Source organism: Ambystoma mexicanum, chromosome 7q (assembly GCF_040938575.1).
Source record: "Ambystoma mexicanum isolate Mex_15411 chromosome 7q, UKY_AmexF1_1, whole genome shotgun sequence".
Lineage (NCBI taxonomy): Eukaryota > Metazoa > Chordata > Amphibia > Caudata > Ambystomatidae > Ambystoma > Ambystoma mexicanum.
This window is the reverse complement of record NC_090941.1, coordinates 519742541-519761070: the sequence shown is the minus strand read 5'-3', so window position 1 is coordinate 519761070 and position 18530 is coordinate 519742541. Positions and strand designations below refer to the sequence as shown.

At 43.7% G+C, this 18530-nt stretch overlaps 1 protein-coding gene across 1 annotated transcript in view; it reads right to left on the bottom strand.

The window, feature by feature from the left end:
• Positions 1 to 18530, bottom strand: part of LCP1 (lymphocyte cytosolic protein 1) — a 343090-nt gene that overhangs the window by 60158 nt on the left and 264402 nt on the right. The window contains exon 10 of the mRNA XM_069639280.1: positions 2644 to 2839. Coding sequence (XP_069495381.1) covers positions 2644 to 2839 — 196 coding nt within the window. The remainder of the gene's footprint in view (positions 1 to 2643; positions 2840 to 18530) is intronic.

Here is an 18530-nt window from a genome sequence, read left to right as displayed (position 1 = left end):
ACCACATTCATACACAATCCATTCAAAAATGCATTCAATAATGACAAACATATCATCAATAAAAATCAAACATTCTAAAACACCTATTGTACAATTTTTGATCCATTATTAATATGAACCATAAAATTTAACGCCACTTAGCCTATTCCTCATTAATGTAATCTCTTCTGGCTCAGGCGGATATGGCTTCAAACTGTTCACAAATAACAATACACTCCCCAACCCGACATGTTTCTTTCTGTATACTATCCAGTAAACAGAAATTCTTCAGGGGCACTGTGGTCCAGCGAAGTGGGGTAGAAAGTAGATGGAAAAAATGAGAGACATGTAGAATACAACAGCGAAGCTCACGTTCAATCTCCTGTGACTCTCTTCGGTGAAAAAACACAGATGAGGGTCATCACTTGGGGCACGCACCCGCCAGAACAATAAAGCAGCGTGCAGTCCCTGATTTAATAGGAGGAGCCTCCTCACAGATTCTATTTGGAAACATCGGTTGCTTATTAGCCTCTGTATAATTCTCAACCGTGTCCCGGTGGGACTCGTCCCGTGAGATAACACCAACCACGAGAGTTAATTAAATCGTGACCGTAGAAATGCCCAATCCTACGTAGTTCTCCAAACAGCAGCGTGAATGGCCGCGGGAAACGTAACTGCCGGCATATCACCCATAGTTAGCCAACAAGCTCCTAAAATGATTGTCCTTCAGTCTTGGGTTTCAGATCCACGCGTGCTGTTCTAAAAACATATGCATTAAGGGGGGCCTTTCCTAAACCATAAACGAGCAACCTTTTGTGATGACCCTTTGCTAAATATGTAGAAGTGATGTTAGAATGTTTAAAGAGAGATAGTTAATCCCAACTGCAACCCAAATATATGCTGTTGGTATTGTTGGATGGTACCATCGTCATGGCATGAAGTGCTGTAGTATTATAAAGAAAATTGGCATTTAACAATGTGGCAGTATAGGAGAAAATACCATATCCAGTTTAATAGCAAGCATAATGTAAGAGCCAGGTGTGATATGTGTGATAAACGATATTGACGCAGAAATGCAATTGCTCTTTCAATTTTCTGGATAGACTATCAAGAGCAGCGTGGGAAAGCAATTCCTCAATCAAGTGTTGTATGGTACCATCGTCATGGCATGAAGTGCTGTAGTATTATAAAGAAAATTGGCATTTAACAATGTGACAGTGTAGGAGAAAATACCATATCCAGTTTAATAGCGAGCACAATGTAAGAGCCAGGTGTGATATGTGTGATAAACGATATTGACACAGAAATGCAATTGCTCTTTCAATTTTCTGGATAGACTATCAAGAGCAGCGTGGGAAAGCAATTCCTCAATGAAGTTGCTACTAATAACAAGAGTAATGAGTTCACTGTTGCAGTCATTCAAAGGGTTTGTGTGTCACAGTGAAGACCCGTTTCTGGACCCATTCGCAGATGCTGGATAACTACTGCCTGGCATTATGGTCCTGTAAACGCTTGGGATTAGCCACAGCACAGGATCAGGTACAATTTGAAAAATTGCAGATGCTGCCTCCTCATTTTTGGATGTTTGCTGCATGCATACAACTAAAATGACATCCCCAATTCGGATGGCCGTACCCCCGTCCTAGCCATCAGATGCAGGCAAGGCTAAACGGATTGCATTTCTGATCCTAGCACCCATACCTGCTCATTGGAACTTCATTATATATATATATATATATATATATATATATATATATATATATATATTATTTATTTTTAAACTGCCCAGTAATCATTTCTGTTGTCTGAACCAAAATGTATCTGTGACAAACAATGAACTGTTATCATTCTGGAAATTATAAAATTGGAGTAATTAAAATTGGTGTGACTGAAAATTGTATGATTACTTGAAGTATGGAAGCAGGAATCAGAGGAAACCCCCCATGATGAAACGCAAGGAGTTTAAAATGTTTCACGCATTTTGCACATGGGCAATAATAATAAGGCCTCAAAAATGAGTAAAATACTTGCTGAAAAATAGAAGCCCATTGATAATATTTAATTTTTGATAACATTTTAAAACGCTTTTTTTAAAGGTGTGCAAATGTTTTCTGTTTGTTTTTTGAAAATGTCTCGACATACACTCTTCTTTTACATGTTAACTGGAAGAATAGCAAGAAAATGGCGGATGGTCGAGGTGCACGAAATGGGGGCAACAGAGTTTCCCCTCATTTTAGCATTTTTCACCAGGTTTATTATTTTGCAAGAATTTCTCATTAACTTATCTAACATATGCTATGCTAATTTATTTTTCCATAACATTTTTATTTTGGTGTCGGTTTCACCCTGATTAGACATTTTTCTTCAGTATGACCTCATCTGTAAAAACAACATTTCTAAAATTAAACTGGTAATGCTAGGTATGGGGGTAATTTTAGGCAACTGCTATTAAATATACTGCACATTTTCCAGAGCAAAAAAGCAAAAAAAAAACTAAAAACAACAAAGTGGTCTGTGGTATCTTTTAGACATATGCATACACGTATAGACTGCCTACCAGTACAGTGCACAATATAAAAGCATGGAGGTCATTGGCCACTCGCTTCCTAACACATTCAACCACTAATACTTTCAGGTGCTTCATCATATCAAATGTATCCTGACCTTCGAGTGAGCTCCAGTCAATGTCCTGGTTCTCTGGTTTCTGGAGGGCTGGGTACTTGTTGAACAGATTAGCAATAAAGGCCAAATTCAGTTTAGGGTTTCCTCTGACGACATCATTGGCTGTTACAAACTGTCGGCAACCAAGCCTGTCTGCCTGCTCCAACATGCACTCTGCCCGCTTCAGATCGTCCTTTTCCTGCATGTGGGACACAGAGGTTCAATTAGGGACATACGGTCTAAGACCCAAACTCTCCTTTTATCTTACTGCAGTAACATAGATAGCTAAATAAGTTCCAAGTCTATGGGCCTCATTACGAGGTGGGCGGTAAGGGGTTAACGGTGCCGGTAAAGGTGCCAGAGCCGTTAACCCCTTACCGCCCCATTACGAGGTCCGCTCGCGGGACACACTCTGGACGCCTGGTTTTACCAGACGTCCTTAGCGGGTCCCGTGAGCGGCCCAGCATGCCAACAACGGGCCCGTCCTTAACGGGCCCGTTGTTAGCATGCTCCCCATTCCCATTGAGCCCTATGGGGGCTCAAATGGGGATGGTCCGGGTTCCCTGAATGGGGAAATACCGGGCCCTCCAAGGTCGGAATGGCCTGGTATATCCCCATTCAGGGAACCCGGACCCGAGTTTGGAGGCAGCCATGCCCTTATTAAGGGCATGGCTGCCTCCAAACTCGTAATGAGGCCCTATGTAAAAATTGAAAATAAATATATACATGGATGTGTTATTTCAATTATAATTTCTTATTACATAAATCTCAGAGCAAAGTGTAGTGGAGGAACAACAAATGGGTCCCACCCACCACATACACCATGGAACAGTGAAAACAGCAATGCTCAGCCAAAGATGTCTGCCAGCGCACAGACTTTCAGCCTTGTACGTGTAAGAGCCTCTTCCTGAGGCCACTCTTGGGTGTTTCAATTCCAGTCTTTCTTCCCTAGAGGTTAGAAAGTGTAGCTGTCTGCATTTAAAGTTGACAGCCTCCACATGACTGACTGGAAAGACAAATCCTATTGGAAAGGATTCACCAAACATATCTGAAAATAAAGAGTCAATTGTTGGTGTCTAAAATTAAGAAACATAAGGAAGAGAGACTTTTCTGCTCAACCACCTTTAGTATACAGGTCAACACTATTTCAAAATTGATCATAAAACATTTCGCACGAAATTAAAACTGGTTGAACAATCGACTTCAGACCTTCATTTGCATGTAGGAAAAGGAAACATGAAATACTATCTGGTGTGTTCTCTACAACAAAAATAATTAACAACATACACAGACTATGACAGATATATGGCGGCTCCCAAACATTTTTGGGCGCCACTGTACGATACGAGAGCCTATTGTCCATGTGCTAGGAAGACGACGTGTTTTAAGCACAAAACGTAGAATAGTGATTACTACTTCGTACAAACACTCTTAAAAAGATGTGATATGCCGTCGCAAGTGTCCTTACAAAAAGTTATATTTGCCAAAAAACTCACATGCTGTCACACAGAGAATTCAGAAACACTGTCCACATATCTGGTGTCCAGAGGTCTACGTAGGATGCACAGAAGGCTGAACACAGGTGGAAATATTCAGTTCTTTATTGAGATGTACATGTTAACAAAACTGGATGAAAAAAAAACAAGAACCAAGTTTTTCACACTGGTTATGATATAGTCCTATCTCAAAAATTATCTTTAGAGGTTTCCTAGGGATCTCAAAAACTATTTTCTGGTACTTGACCATTTCTCAAATCTGGGATGATTTTCTCTTCTAGTCCCGGGGTCCACCACGCCACCCTGACTTCTCCACCACTATTCTCCCTTTGACGTCTTCTCCTTACTTCTTAACCTAACTTGGGCCAACCCAGCCTTTTCATATCTCCCTGCTCTTCTTATCTAAGGGGTTGCCCTCCTTTTTCCCTGACCTGTTGGTACTTCCACTTGCTCCACTTCCTCTTCTCCCATGAATACCTCGTCCTCTGATGTCACTACCACCTCATCCTCTTCTGAAACCACCTCTTCCTCTGATTTTACTACTAGATCCTCCTTTCTCTTGCCCTTGCCTCCAACACCCTCTAATCACTCCTCCTATCCCACTCCAACTCTATCTCACTGTTCACCACTACCTTCTCCAATAACCTGCACTTCCTAACGGGAACACTGCTTTCTTTGTGGGTTCCTTCCTCACCCTTGGTAGGGCTGCTCGTGAGGGTCTGCAGCCAGGGCTGGTAATGTGGTGTGGGCTGTGATTGGTTGTCCTCCAGTTTACATCTGAGGCTGCTCTTGGTTCAAGGAGCTGGGTTTGGCTATTATTGGCCTGGCCCACATCATGGGGTTTAATCTATCCCCTCAAAGCCTACCAGTTGCTGCCTGTGCTGCGCTCAGCTCTTTGCTGTTTTCAACATGTGATTCCAGTGCTTGTACCACACTAGGTAAGGAACTAGCAACATTCCATCCCCAGCAGGAGTTTGTCGGAGAACAATGCCACTGAAATGATTCTTCCCACGCTGAACTCTCTGTGCTCAGAAAGTTGAAATCTTGCAACATTGTGTCTATAGTTGTACGTTGTCCATAGTGGGTCCTGTGAAGTCTCGGAGAAGAGGTCCTCCGCAAAACACCCCTGGATCCAAATTCCAATGACTCCACCTTGGTCACTACCATGCTGGTCCATAGAGCCAGTCGGGAGATGTCATTGCGCTGGAAAACATTTAAGCATTGCACGTGTAAAATATGTTTTTTATACCAGACCTACAACGGAGTATCCTATAGACAGTTAAACAGCATACTAGTAGGAACCCACCAGACAAAATGAGAAGTGATCAAAAAGTGATCCATAACCTCGAATCTCTTAAGGGAGGAGTCATTAAGGTGATAGATTGACAAGAATTATCATTTAGATTTAAAGCAATATACATGCCCCATGAAGATAGTGTCAAACCTATGCTTTACTCTCAAGCACAGGCGCAGATGTCACCAGTAATGGATATTTTGGTAAATGCAGGGACTATAATAAGAAAATCCAGAGATACACTCAAGATGGACAAGTGTAGGAACATAAGCCTTGTGAGCTGGCCCGGTCAGGATAGATGCATAACTATCTGTGTATCGATTAGAATCACAGCCATGAAGAAAATGATCTCCAGAACTAATTGATGTGCCAAAGATAACCTTTACAACATCACACTCAGGAACAGACTTCATATTTTAAGCTATTGCCCTGGATGGGCATTTCATTCTTTTTTAAATGTAAAGAGGATATAAGTCTAAGAAGGCAACAATATGGACAAGTGTAGGAACAGAAGCCTTGTGAGCTGGCCCGGTCAGGATAGATGCATAACTATCTGTGTATCGATTAGAATCACAGCCATGAAGAAAATGATCTCCAGAACTAATTGATGTGCCAAAGATAACCTTTACAACATCACACTCAGGAACAGACTTCATATTTTAAGCTATTGCCCTGGATGGGCATTTCATTCTTTTTTTAAATGTAAAGAGGATATAAGTCTAAGAAGGCAACAATATTGCTAGGGTTAGATAAAAAATAGATAATAAGGTTAGGCAATGATTTTAGTGTGCCACTTGGAGTACCACCTACTGAAAAGTCCACAGTTTGGGATATTTAAGCAGATAGGAATATTGTCAAACAGAGGTATTTATGCTAAGTAGATGAGTTATGGTGTAGATATTGTTCTTTATGTTTTAGTAATCTTAGACCTCATATCAAATATAAAAGGACAAAATGAAGCGAGGTCTGGTTGTGGTACTGTTACCATTTCAGAGACTTTACGGGTGGCTCTGTTGGTCCGGTTCACCCGCTGCCCCCAACCACATACAACTTGTTTATCTGCTTTGTGGCATTTTAGCACCTTCCAATCTTGAGGATCGTACCTGTTTTCAAACTTTACATTTCAAATATAAAAGGATCATAGAGATTTCTTATTGAATTAGTAGAGAGACCTATGAGGTGGGCAAACCCCTTGTTATAAATACATACTGAGTGGTACTGTATCTGGAGGATCTAGAGGACGTAGATATAGACATACAGAACGTAGAGGAGACATCAGAGAGGATCCATACACATGTATTTGTTTGTTTATAACACTATGTTAGTACAACAGAGCCACTTCTGAGCAGTGATAGTGAAAGAGGGGTGGGAGTAGGAGAAAGGGGAAATGGAGGTGGAAAGTAGCAACTAGGTGTTATTCAGAGCATTTAATAGAAAAGCATTAAAGGTATAAGGGTAATGATACAGTGAAGGTCTGCGCAGTGTTCAAAGTTTGCAGGGCTGAAAAGCAAGGTTGTGAAAGCTTTTCTTAATTTTTAATTTTTCTAATCTAATCTCAATCATTAGGATGATTATTTCACAGTTCAGGTCCTCTTACAGTAAGCATTTTACCTCCTATCCTCTTGTATTATAAGGGTGGTTGCGACAGTTTGTTAGCAGTGACTAAATTGAAGTCCCTTACACATATACATGAACATCACTGTTATCACCAATGGACTAGACCTGAGAATTTTATTGCACATCTCCATAAACACTGCATAGATTATCCACAATACAAAGTCACATACATCTAAACACTTTTACAGCAAAAAAGACCATAAAGTGCAATGTGCGAATATAAAGTGTTCTGTGCTTCGCAAATTTGAATTTATAAACACCACAACTCTCAATGTGCAAAAACACATGCATATACTTTCTCAAGTAGAAACAATCCCCTATTTATCTATGCCCAACATGTTTTGTTCCTAATTCTCAGAGTTAATCAGCAGAACTTCTTCAGGGGTTAGTTACAACCATCTCAAGCACTTGAATGCATGCTATGGCGATAAATCTACTGAAAGCGAAGCTCCTTTGTCTCCCAATTTACAGAATCACTGCGCTCAAATGAGCATCACAGTCTATGGCGCCCCTTGCATGGTAATTCCTGTCTACTGCACCGACAAGGGTTTCACAATCTAGACCCTTTAATTAGTCAATTGTCTGCAGTCAGCTATTTAATCATAAGCTTAACCACGTAGGCTCCTTTAAATCGACCTCAAACATGGAATGGTCCTAAACCACTTTCTTGTAGCTGTCCAGGTAGTTGGTTGTTCACACAAGCAGTAACCTCCTCAGTGACTAAAGTATCCCATACCTTATGCCACCGTTGCACAAATACCGGCCCCTCAGGGTTCTTCCATTCACGTACCACCGTGATTCCGACCTTGGTCTTATCATTTACAAAAGGAAGTATGTAGTGATCTGAGACACAACTGCCCCAGCTTTGCGCACCGTCGCACATGATGTCTGGACAATAAGCATGCTGTAGCAAGTGAAGAGCATGTGCAAATACTGGCATGTAGAACACGATTTTGGTGGGAGAAGATCAGTCATCAGTGGGCACGAATTCCTATGCGCTCAGCTTATCTGAGCATTTGTTTATGAGGATGGAGTGGTTGACAGTGTCAAAGGAAGAGAGATCGAGGAGGATCAGCCAGATGGACAGTTTGAGTCCAGATTGAGTCCATAATACAGGAATGTTACTAGAAGAAAACACGTCTAAAATGTCTCTGCCAATATATGCTAGTACCTGCACATAAGAACATAATTCCTTTTGGCTTTGCCATTAAAAAGGCCATATTACAATAAGAACACATGTCTGACACATGAGAACACTTATGTCTGCTTTATCATAGATGCTTAGTAAAAATGACATGCAGAGACGAACAGAGAGGCAGTCGTGGCTGGACACTCTTTACCAAGTCTTTTTTCAGTGTTGTTTACATTGAAGGTGGCGTTCTGCTCTTAAACACTACGAGTCCGCGGATCGGAGAGGAACAGAGAGGCAGTTGTGGCAGTCTGGGCGTATTTGGCGCAAGTGTCCCAGCTGCTGCAATTACATCTACTTCTACATCATTGTCTATTTTGATAATTTAGCTTCCCAAAGCTGACATTGTATTCTGCCTGACACATGGTAACTTTCTGAAAGACTTGCCCCTCTGTTACACTAACTTACATCAATTAGCTTGCAACGCCGGCACTCCAACATTTGAAAGGGGGGAATGCAGCCAGAAAGAGAGTTGTGTGTCATCTGCATAACACTGAACGTGAGGAAAGATGGGGGAGATCAGGTGGGCCAAAGGGGCCAGGTAGATGTTGAAAAGCCATGGCGATAGGATAGAGCACCGAGGGACGCTCCAAGCAGAGAGTGAGGTGGAAGACAGAAATGGACCCATTTGAACTTGGGAGGATCTGTTAGAGAGGAAAGAGGTAAGTCATGCCAGTGCCCTGTCCATGATGCCTAGGGTATCATGGAGACGGTGTATGAGGATGGAGTGATTGACAGTGTCAAAGGCAGAGGAGAGATCGAGGAGGATCAGCACAGATGAAGAGTTAGAGTCGAGATTGAGTCCATAATGCAGCAATGTTACTATAAGAAAACATGTCTAAAATGGCTCTGCCAATATATGCTAGTACCTGCACATAAGAACATAATTCCCTTAGGCTTTGCCATTAAAATGGCCATATCACAATAAGAACACATGTCCGACACATGAGAACACTTAGGTCTGCTTTATCATAGATGCTCAGTAAAAATGTCAAGCGGAGAGGAGCAGAGAGGCAGTCATGCCTGGACACTCACTTTACCAAGTCTTTTTTCACTGTTGCTTACGTTGAAGGTGGAGTTCTGCTCTTAAACCCTACAAGTCAGCGGAGTGGAGTGGAGAGGAACAGAGAGGCAGTCGTGGCAGGCCTGACGAGTTTGGCGCAAGTGTTCCAGCTGCTGCAATTATATCTACTTCTACATCGTTGTCTGTTCTGCTAATATAGCAGCCCAAAGCTGATGTTGTATGCTGCCTGACACACAGTAACTTTATGAAAGACTTGCCCCTCTGTTACACTAACTTACATCAATTAGTTTGCAACGTCAGAACTCAAACATTTGAAAGTGTTGAAATACATTAATTAACTCATGCCGTAAATGCGAACAACCATAGTTCATCACAGGAGTGTTTGCGGGAGTGTGGACGTAGAAGTCCAGTCCAAAGTATGTCATAACCTGGGTGAGTGCGTCAGGGTAGCTGCGCAAACCTGGACATGCATTACCAATTATATTCCATAATCGGACGCTTTCATAGCTTTTCACAAACCACAGAATCAGGTGCAGTTTTGTTGTCGATTGTTACACGTGATCAAGTGGAGCAGCCAAAACATGTGGAGCTAATCACCTTACGTTCCTTCAGAAAGAGATAGCTGCACCTTGAGGTGGATGGGATGCAGGATTCTCTTACTCCAAAACCAATCAATAAGGACAACTCAAATGGTTTGGCAAAGGGAAGTCCGTTTAATGACAAGTACAAAAAAACGGGGTAACATTAGGAAATCATCAGTGATGCGATCGCCCGTCTCGCTTCAGCTCCCCCAATCTTCATACAAACAGCAATTCTTATAGGCAAAAGTCATCATCATCGACGTGTAACACTCAAAAGTTTGTCATGCAAGTCTATTGGTTGGAAAAGGTAACTTAAGTATAGGTACTATATTTGTATATGGTAACGGGGTGTGGGGATTGGATAACTTATCGGATGGGCGTCTACGCCCATCCCTCTACATCACTCGTGCTAGACGTCACTACAAGTACAATGTCTCACTGGTTCTACTAACTTTAGGACCCTAGATTACTTGGTCCATTGTGATTGGGTCAGTTACACCCCCAAGAATTAATCTCCACTTTAATTAGCAGCATGCAGAATGTTCACCCAGATGCGGCATGCCCCAAGATTCACCCTGCCTCCCTTCCATCAATCAGTACTTTAGGGCTATGTGTCAATTAGTTGGCTGAGGATGGCCTCAAAACTAAAGCTTCTTATCAGGGAAAGTTATGGCATCCTCTGGTTTTGGGTGACATCAGACGTTGGTAGCTTTTCGCGCTTGGCTGGTCACGTCTCTGTACACCGTGAAGCTGCTTCATTTTCCATCAATTTGCGTATTTGATTCTCTTTTCGGCCTCGCCACCTGCCTGGACCTCCTTATCTCGGCCATCACGGGCAAGCTGCTATGCTCTTTAAGTTTTGATTCTTCGGAGTTGCCGCTCTCCTCCCTTCCTTGGGTTGACCTCAAATTCCTAGGCATGAGCTGCTTCTTGCTAAGTTTCGATTCCGCTCTTTCGTCTGGCTTTGTGCTGGTATATGAATCCTTGCCTGTTTGGGCCCTACCATCCTGGGCTTAATTCTGCTTTTATGTAGAGTGGACTGCACTTATATAATGTGCTTCATTGAGGTAGATATATAGTTGGCGCTTGTCACTCTATTCTTCTACTAAGCATAGCAAGCTGAATTGTTATGTTAGCTTCTTGCATTACAAGCCTATGTACAGGCTTTAGCTGGTTGCATACTTCCATCCTGCTTTATTGTTACGTTTCTTTATATTTTGACATCCTTTCTTCTTCTATGTCTGTGATATCCTTATCCTTGGTGTTTCGTCTTAGTGTGTCATCTTTTGGTTGTTGTTCGCTCATCTGTACGTCTGTCTGGGCCCTCGTGACGTCACCATTAACCTTCGATTAAGGCCCTGTGGGTCTCTTCTGGGACAGTCTGAAAGTAGTCTTCATGTTATGTCAGCCGTTGGTACGGTTGTCTCAATGGGTACCGTGCTGCCCATGGTTGTCTGGTTATTGGCACTTCAACAGGTATTTCTCTTCCGATGGGCACTGGGCAGAGCCCTAGAGCGGCTCTCTGCTGGTTTATTTGCTCATCATACGTCACATATCTCGGCGAGTATATTCCTGGTATTTCAAAATGGGTGGCTGGAGTGCAGGCCATATCTGGGGCTCCTCTACACTCCCCCCTCTGGTCGGTTCATCGACCACTTCTGCTTCCTCCTTTGGAGTCACCTTACTTGGTTCTTCTGTATTCATTTCTTCTTCATCTTCTGGGTTTGTACATGATGGTGTGAAGGAGTGTCTCTTTGGAGTCCACATTTTTATCACTCCTTTCAAACTTCCTGCTGTTGTTACATGTTCGTCTTTGTTGCAGGTCATTAGCTGGCATTGTCCATTTGGCTACAATAAATCCATTTTCCTTCATACTTTCTTCGTTTCCTGGGATACACACATTTTGTTCCTTCTGGCGCATATTCACTGGCCTTCACACATTCTCTTATTTCTTCATCAGTCAGGTCTCTGGGCTTCCATCCTGGTTTGATATCGATCATGATCTTCATCCCTATGGCTTTCCTCGCAGTCTTCTGGCATTGTGAGATAATTATCTTGATAACACAAAATCCTAATAGTATCATCAGTAACAGGGCTCCCAGGAACTTGAATATGTCTGCCATCCATTGTGGGACCCATGAGAATAGTGTTCCAAACCAGCTTTCCTCATCAACTTCGTCAGTTTCATCATTCATCTGGTTCTGTAGGTTTGTCAGCATACTTATGGCTCCTGTTAAAGTTCCATTTTCTTCGTCATGAGAAGGTATAAATGTGCAACATGTCTCTCCGATTTTTGCACAAACTCCTCCATCGCTGTGATCATGTCAAGCACATATCTGTTCTGTAGAGTCATCAGTCAGACTGCTCTTAACTCTTCCTTGATTGTGTTGAATCACTTTATTGTCTAGTTGATGGTTTGCAGTAATTCCCATCTGGTGATTTGCAACCACTTAGTATTTGCTCCAAGCTGGAATCTTAGCATGATGATCGTTGTGAACATAGATGAGGTGAGGCTGAAGAGCCTGTGCTCATACGGGATTGCATGGAATGCATCTTCTGATTTGGCAGAAAAGTCATTTACTCTCTTCCTTTCTTCCTTCGGGATACCAGCTCAATAGATCTCCTTTTCCTGAGGTGAGCATCTGGTTTTGGGAAACTGTCAATATTCAAGTCGCTTTTTGGGATCACTAGTGCAGGAATGTGGACATTCCCTATTGTGCATATGCCTCCCCAGTTTTTCGGCAGTCTTATGTATGCTTTGGATCCACACGCCCAGTAATGATCCATAATTATTGCGGTTCCATGAGTCAGGTGAAGTTCTTGTCTCTGTTCCCTCGATCTGTCCCTCGGTGGAAAGACGAAGTGCTTGCCTCGGCTTCCTCGATCTGTCCCTCGGCAGAAGGTTTCACTGGAATCTCCTCATGTAATTTCTCTGAAAGTTGGACAGCTCCACTTGCAGCATGATGCCATGGAGGAGCGTTCCCATCTGTGCGACGTTAGCTGGATCGCTGATGAAGGTGAGGACGTCAACGTCGGCGGGTCTCCCCACCATTTCCAGAAAGTCAGTTACTAGGCGAAAGAGGACATTGTGCGCCAGTCGGTTGTCCTCAGGTGACAGGGACATTTGTCCTGCTTTGTTGGATTTAGGATTATAGGCTCTTCCCTTTAAGTGAACAATGCTTGCACTTCTATGACGCGTGGATTGCGATCAAATAACTTAGCTTGGTCCATAGCTGGCTCAAAAGTTCAGAGTTTGCTGGATCTCGAATAAACGTGAGAGTGTCTGTGGTTCTCCCGACAATAGCTGGGCACTCCTCTATTATGCGAAAGAAAAGCGTATTGACGGGTTCATCGCTGTATTCAGGCAGTCCAATGAAGGCTTCCACGATGACGGTAAGTAGTTGCCAGATTACTTTCTTGTTGGCAGAATCCTGGATAAAGTCTGTGACACTGGTAACCTTCCCTACCAGCGACAGATATGATGCCAACACTAACTGGAAGTAAGTGAGTAGGTCCTCTGTGATGTTTCTGCTGGGGGACACCATAAATGCTGCCAAACAAGGTCTTGATATTTGATGATTCAGGATAATGTGTGTAGCTCTTAAGGTAAAGGTCCTTGATCACTGTCTGTTAAAGTCTTGTTTCTCAATAATGCTGGAGTGTGGGTTGTTTCACAAGTTCGTGTCACCAAAATGTGTGTGGCTTAAATGTGCAATTTTCTTCTTCACCCTGCAACTAGGATGCACAGGGGATGTCGGTTTATGTCCTTATCCCCTTTTGCTTAGAGGAAATGTCCATTTTAAGCCACAACTTGCACAAGGGGTTATTTGTCTTTGCTTTGCTCCTCATGCGTCCTTCTTCCTCGTCATAGATATCGTCTGTACGTGCTGAGGTTCTTTCCCATTGTCTGTGGGTTCTTCGCGGTGGGGTGCAGCTAGAGGGCTTTCTCTGATATGGGGCTTAATGTCATTGAGAAAAATCCATGCTCTCCTGCCTTGCAGTTTTACAGCAGAAGGATTGCAGTCCTCTATGATGAAAGGGCCATAAAATCTTGGCTCATCCCACCTCTGCCTCGTGTGGTATTTTACTAATACTGCATCTCCAGGAAAGACGAGTGGAACACGTAGACCTTCAACTGTGTCTGTTTCAGTGTCTCCTTCTGTGTTTTGTGCGGTGCTGCACCCTTTTCTTCGTTGCTGCAGTTGGTCTGAAATTACAGTAAGACTGGATGTCATGCAGTTCGTAATTCAGTTTGTAATTCGGATCCCAGGACCTCTCGGGTTGGCTGGGCATTACATCTAGCTCTGTCTCGAGGGATTAGGGGAGTATTCATTCTCCTTCCTGTGTACGGCGTAAGATGATGGTCGGAGCCTGGTTGGTTCCGAAGAGCATATAATGCCAGTGGAAGGCAGTGCAACCATCCCCTCTTTAGAGTAAGCTTCAACTTGGCTATCCTTTCCTTTAACAAGCCATTGAGCCTCTCACAAATACCATTACCTGCCAGATGATACGCCGACGAGAACTTGTGCTTTATACCAAGCAACAAGCTAATCTGCTCAAAGACTGAATTTACAAAATGAGCCCCATTATCTGATCTCATCACTTCACACACCCCCCATCTAGGGAACACTTCCTTCACTAGGAATTTGGCTGCACAGGTAGAGTTTGGGTGTGTACATGGACCTGCTTCTATCCATCTAGAGAATGGACACACCACTACAATTAAGTATCTGTACCCATTGCACACTTGAATCATGTCGACATAGTCAATATGTAAATGCTGAATAGGCCCATTTGGCCGGGGGATGACTCCTCTCACTACTTTTAATGTGTGCCCAGCAGTGAATTGCTAGCAGATTATGCAGTTCATTATGAAGAATGCAACATGCTCAGCTAAATTCGGTATAAACCAGTCTTCTGTGAGCGTTGCTGCTAGATTCTCTTTTGACATGTGTAGTGGGTAATGTAATTGCTCCAATGCTATTTTTAGTAGGGCTACAGGCGTTACTGGTTTACCAGTGCTGTCTTGCCGCCACAATCCATGGTCTAAAGAACACCCGCAACGTTTCCATAGGTTCTTCTCGTCCTGCAGCGCCTCCCCTTGAAGCTCTATTAGTTGTGTGTGCCCCAGATTACTATAGGCTTGAGGTGTGGTACGTGCCACCATCATTCTCTCATGGGTGCATGCCACTTCCACTTCCATGACCATTCAACTTTTGGAGGCCATGCGCCTGGCTTCCGTGTCTGCTGCGTGGCTCCCGCGTGACATGAAATTTGTCCCTTTGGTGTGGGCGGCGCATTTCACGACCGCTATGGCCACTGGGAGCTGTAGTGCCTTAATCATCCTGTCCAATAAGGCTGCATGCTGCACTGGCGTGCCGTCTGCACGGAGGTAGCCCCTCCTTTTCCAGCACGCTAGTCCTGCATGCACTGTGGACGTCACATAGGCGGAGTCACTGTACGCCGTTACTTCCTGGTCTGCGTGATTCTCTATGGCGAGTACCAATGCCAATAGTTCTGCAGTCTGCGCTGAATAATGAGACGGTATTCATGCACTGACGAGTACTCGAAATTCTCTGTTTGCTATGTGCTTCATTACGGCAACGCCTGTATATCTTTGTTCATCTTCTTGGTCGATTCTCGAAGATCCGTCAATAAAAACGATCTCTCCTTCTGCCAGGGCATTTTCTTTCACCCTGGGGATTTCATCATAGAATTCTTCATAGTTTGCACAATCATGTATCGACTCTCCTTCAGTGACTGGCTCTGCTATGAATGTAGCTGGGTTCACTGTTTTACATCGAACAACTTTGATCGATGGATTAGATATGATCACTTCATATGCAGAAGCTCTCTGAGACGTCAACGTGCCTTTAGGTTTCTCTAAAATAGCGAATAGTGAATGTTTGACGTATAACGTCATGGAACATCCCATCACAATAGTGGTTGCCTTTTCTATGGCAAACGCTGCGGCAGCTAACCTCTGTTTGCATGGGAAGTGGCCTTTCATTACTGGTTCCAGGATCCCACTGTAATATGCCAATGGCTTGTATCCCAACAAGTTTTTTTGAGCGAGCACTGCCGTCATAACGTTGCCATCCATGTGTGAGAATAGGTAGAATTCCTCTGCATAATTAGGAATCCCGAGAACTGGACCTGTACAAATCGCTCTCTTGAGTTCTGAAAACCCCTTTTCCATTGCTTCAGTCCATTAATTCTTTTACTTGTCACCTGGGCCTTCTTCAGGGCCTGGAGCAAGGGCTTGGTATATGAGCTGTAATCGAAGACCCATGCTCTAACATAATTGCATAGGCCTAGAAAGCTCTGCATTTGCTTTATCGTGTGTGGTTTAGCCATGTTCACGATGGCTTCAGCCCTTTCTGGGCTCACCTTTTTACCTTCATGTGAGATTAGCTGGCCTATGCCGGCTCCTGTTGACAATGTTGCAACTTTTCCTTGTGAACCTTATAACCTTTCTCAGCCAGTACAGTCAATAGCTGAATAGAATTGCATCTGCATTGTTCTTCGGTGGAGCTGCAGATCAAGAAGTCGTCCACATATTGCAAGACGACACTTTCTAATGCAATATTGCTTAGGTCTATCTGTAGGACTCTGTTGAAGATGGACGGGGGCTCACAGTACCCCCGTGGCAACCTCATGCTTTTCAGACGCATTTGTCTGAATGTGAATGACGTCAGATCTTGAGAGTCACGGTGCAACGGGATTGAGAAAAAGGCATTTTTCAAGTCAATCACCTAAAATATTTTGCCTCGGTGGGTATATTACATAAGATTGTAGATGGATTAGGGACCAGAGGGAACTCGGCTTCAACAATATCGTTTAATGCTCTTAAATCTTGAATTAAACGCCAAGACCCTCCCTTTGATTTCTTGACAGGATAAATCACTGTATTACATGGTGACTCTGACGTCACCAAGATGCCCTGGTCCATCATGACGGAAATTGTTTTTGAATTCCCTTCATCTGCCTCTCTGGACATGGGGTATTGTCGCGCTCTCGGTAAATTTGCTTCTGGTTTCAGCTTCATTTTCACTTCTCCCACCCCCTTCAGGAGGCCTACGTCATATGGTGCTGTAGTCCATACTGAGACAGGCACCTAGGCCCTGTCGCCATCAATGTTTTCCGCACGTGTCAGTGACAACATCATTCTCTGAGGCACTTCTCTTTTGATCATTTGTACCCAAAATATGAGACTCACTTCCACCCTTGTCTCTTCTGAGTCTGGTTGTTCATCAAACAGATCGTCATCGGTGACGTCAATCACTCGACACCCTTCTTCAATAGCGATAATTGTGCACCATTGTCTGCCTTCATCATCGTAGCCTTCAACCAATGCTACCTTTCCTCGCACAGCTGCGGTATGTATCATCAAGGGAAATACTTGTCCCTCCTCTTCATGCATCGGTACTCTTGGTCTGAATAAAAATTAATTGAGGCTTCTCATGGTCCTATCTGCAAGGCCTGGTAATCCTGCCATGAGCACACGCATGCCATTTTTGAAAACTTCTGGCTCTAATGGTATAGCTCTCATGGCTATGTGCCCTGAGTATGCCCTGATCATTTGCACATGTTTGAATAATGCATTCCTGGAGTGGAGCATACTATGCCCTCCTCCATAAACGAGATTGTCATGTTCAACTTTGTCATTAAGTCTCGACCCAAAATGTTTACTGGGGACTGACGCGAATTCAATAAAGGTACATTCATTTCGCACTCTCCTACGGAGACTGGGAGTGCGTCTGTAAAGGGAAATCGACTGTGAGCTCCTGTAAAACTCTGAGTATCTATGGCCTCGCCGGGCAAGGAAAATTTGCCTTCTCGTATGCACAAGCGTGTTGCACCTGTGTCAACTAAGAAGGAATATTCTTTAACCCCTATGACGACATTCACCCTAGCTTCCCTATTAGGGTCGGGTGTCACTGATAGGATAGAGCACATTAGGGTTCCCAGTGAGCTGTCCTAGTTCATATATAAGTTCGGCCCACTGTACACTTGTAGATTCCCTCTACTCTCTGGGCTGCCTCCCCTTCCGGAGTTTGTGCCCTGAGACGACTGCAGTGGTGCCTGTTGAAATTGCCCTTGTGGCAAATTCCCCATGTTTGGGGGTTGAACCCCTTGCTGTGCACCCTGCTACACGCCTGGTGCTTGCTGCTGCACTGTGTGGTTTTGTATATTGCCCTGTTGTGAGGTCGCAGGTGGATTCGCCTTGCCTGCTCCCACTCCTTGGCTATTTTGCCACACGTCTTGACTTCTGCATGTGTGTGCCAAATGCCCCGTCATTCCACACAGCCAACATACTGGCAGAGGTCAGATGATTTGTCCGTTTGACATATCTGGGTTGCCCATTTGCACGTTTTGAAAACCTCCTTGATTACTCTGGAAACTTCCTTGATTACTTTGCCATCCTCTTCCTCTAAATCCCCTTCCCCTCGGGTACATTCCTATGTTACCCTGGTTGTTCTGCTGTGGGTTAGCCACCTGTTGTAAGTTCTGTTCAGCTGGGCTAGTTAGCATGGCTCCTTCGAGAGCATACTTTGATCATTTCTTTTGCACCACCTCGCTTCCTCACCCTTTCGTGTTGCCTCCTTTTTCCAATTCTTTGTTTGCATCAATCTACAGTAATGTGCAATAGTTAACTGTATTTCAGCCCAAGGTTTAGCCTCAATCC